Genomic DNA, 1,907 nt, shown 5'->3' with positions numbered 1-1,907 from the left:
AAAGGGCAACCATAGGACCCACTAATGTAAAAACAAGCCACATTTTGTGTGTGTGTGTGTGTGTGTGTGTGTGTGTGTGTGTGTGTGTGTGTGAGAGAGAGAGAGAGAGAGAGAGAGACAGAGAGAGAGAGACAGAGAGAGAGTTGAATAGTGGAGTTGGAGTGGGCTTCTATCCACATACACCTGCACCTGCAGGTATCTCAGGTATAATAATCAACTGCAGGACCCCAAAGGAAATAGTCTCCCCTCAACCCCTGAAGAGTTTTTGGGTTCACCATGTCTCCATTGATTCTGTGCCTCTTGAGCTCCAGGAAAGTGCTCCCTGGTGATGCATGAGATCTTTTCTTGGGGTCTCCCTACAGAGTTCGCTGGGTTTCCTAAGGCCAACTCACTATTTCAAAAGATGGTGTGAGAAGCGTATGGTGTAAATAAAGCGGAATTCTGAGCCAGGTCACAGCCACTTTATATTGGGCTAGAGACACTGGTAGGGATATACTCTGTCAGCTCAGATGGAAACCTCCCTGCAGGGTGCGGGCTGGGCTGCAGGGGGCGCTCAAGACACAGCCTGCACAGTCTCCCGCCCCAGAGCAGGTGCACAGGAGGCTGGGGAGAGGTTCCTCTCAGGGCTTGGGACGTCCTTTAAAAACATCTAAAAGAAGTATTTCGCAAGGACTGCTGATATTTGTATAAATATCCTATTCAATTGTGACCATTTATCAAACCGGATGTTGTAATGAGAACCACTTTCACAATGGGGATTTCCAGCTCTGCTAGTTATCTTAATAGTAAGCAGCTGGAGGTCAGGAAGAGATCCTTTCTTATAAATCAGTGCAATTTTTGGAGAGACATACTAATTCCCAAATAACGCATTCGCATATTAAGGTCTAGAAATGGTTCACGTTTGAATGTCTCGTTGCCCCTGAGACATTCAAAGTGAGGTGAGTGTCCTGGGGGAGCTTGTTCTCCCGTGGGGGAAGCTCTGTCAACCCGGAGTTCAGGGATGTGTAGGGGACGCATGGCCTCTAACAGGATTATGGCTTGAACCCTCAGCTTCTACAGCTGTGTCGTCCATGTGTCATGTATTTGCTGTTTCTCATACTGGGTCAGGAATTGGGCTATTAAATAGCATCCTTCATGAATATGCAAATAACTGAGGCGAATATAGTATCTCTGTGCCCTGAGAGCATCACCCAACAGCCACACCCCTCCTCGGGAGAATCCCCTAGTGCACAGCTCCTCACCATGGACCTCACCTGGAGCATCCTTTTCTTGGTGGCAGCAGCAACATGTAAGGGGCTCCCAGGTCCCAGGGCGGAGGCAGAAACCAGGCCAGTCAAGTGAGACTTCACGCAATCCTGTGTCCTCTCCACAGGTGCCCACTCCCAGGTGCAGCTGGTGCAGTCTGGGCCTGAGGTGAAGCAGCCTGGGGCCTCAGTGAAGGTCTCCTGCAAGGCTTCTGGTTACAGCTCCACCACCTATGGTATGAATTGGGTGCGACAGGCCCCTGGACAGGGCCTTGAGTGGATGGGATGGATGAACACCTACACTGGGAACCCAACGTATGCCCAGGGCTTCACAGAACGGTTTGTCTTCTCCATGGACACCTCTGTCAGCACAGTGTAACTGCAGATCAGCAGCCTAAAGGCTGAGGACACGGCCGTGTATTACTGTGCGAGATACACAGTGTGGAAACCCACATCCTGAGAGTGTCAGAAACCCTGAGGAAGGAGGAAGCTGTGCTGAGCTGAGGCAGTGGTGCAGCAGTTTTCTAAACTTCCGTATGATCTCATTTTGCATTGACTTCCACTTTTATATTAGCCAAGAATGTGGGATAGACAGATGCTCCTAAGAGATCCTTAACTTGCCCATTTTGATAGGATTTCCAGAAGATGCGAAAAGCCACTTTG

The 1,907-nt window shown here is 49.6% G+C and overlaps 1 gene segment (V, D, J or C); it reads left to right on the top strand.

The window, feature by feature from the left end:
* The first annotated feature begins 1,188 nt into the window (after positions 1-1,188).
* Positions 1,189-1,674, top strand: LOC102118899 (probable non-functional immunoglobulin heavy variable 7-81). The segment is given in 2 exon segments: positions 1,189-1,288; positions 1,373-1,674. Coding segments are annotated over 2 exon segments (297 nt in total).
* The last annotated feature ends 233 nt before the right edge of the window (positions 1,675-1,907 follow it).

The sequence above is a fragment of the Macaca fascicularis genome, chromosome 7, assembly GCF_037993035.2.
Source record: "Macaca fascicularis isolate 582-1 chromosome 7, T2T-MFA8v1.1".
Taxonomy (NCBI): Eukaryota; Metazoa; Chordata; class Mammalia; order Primates; family Cercopithecidae; genus Macaca; species Macaca fascicularis.
The sequence above is the reverse complement of the archived record's forward strand: the minus strand, read 5'-3'. Positions and strand labels throughout refer to the sequence as shown.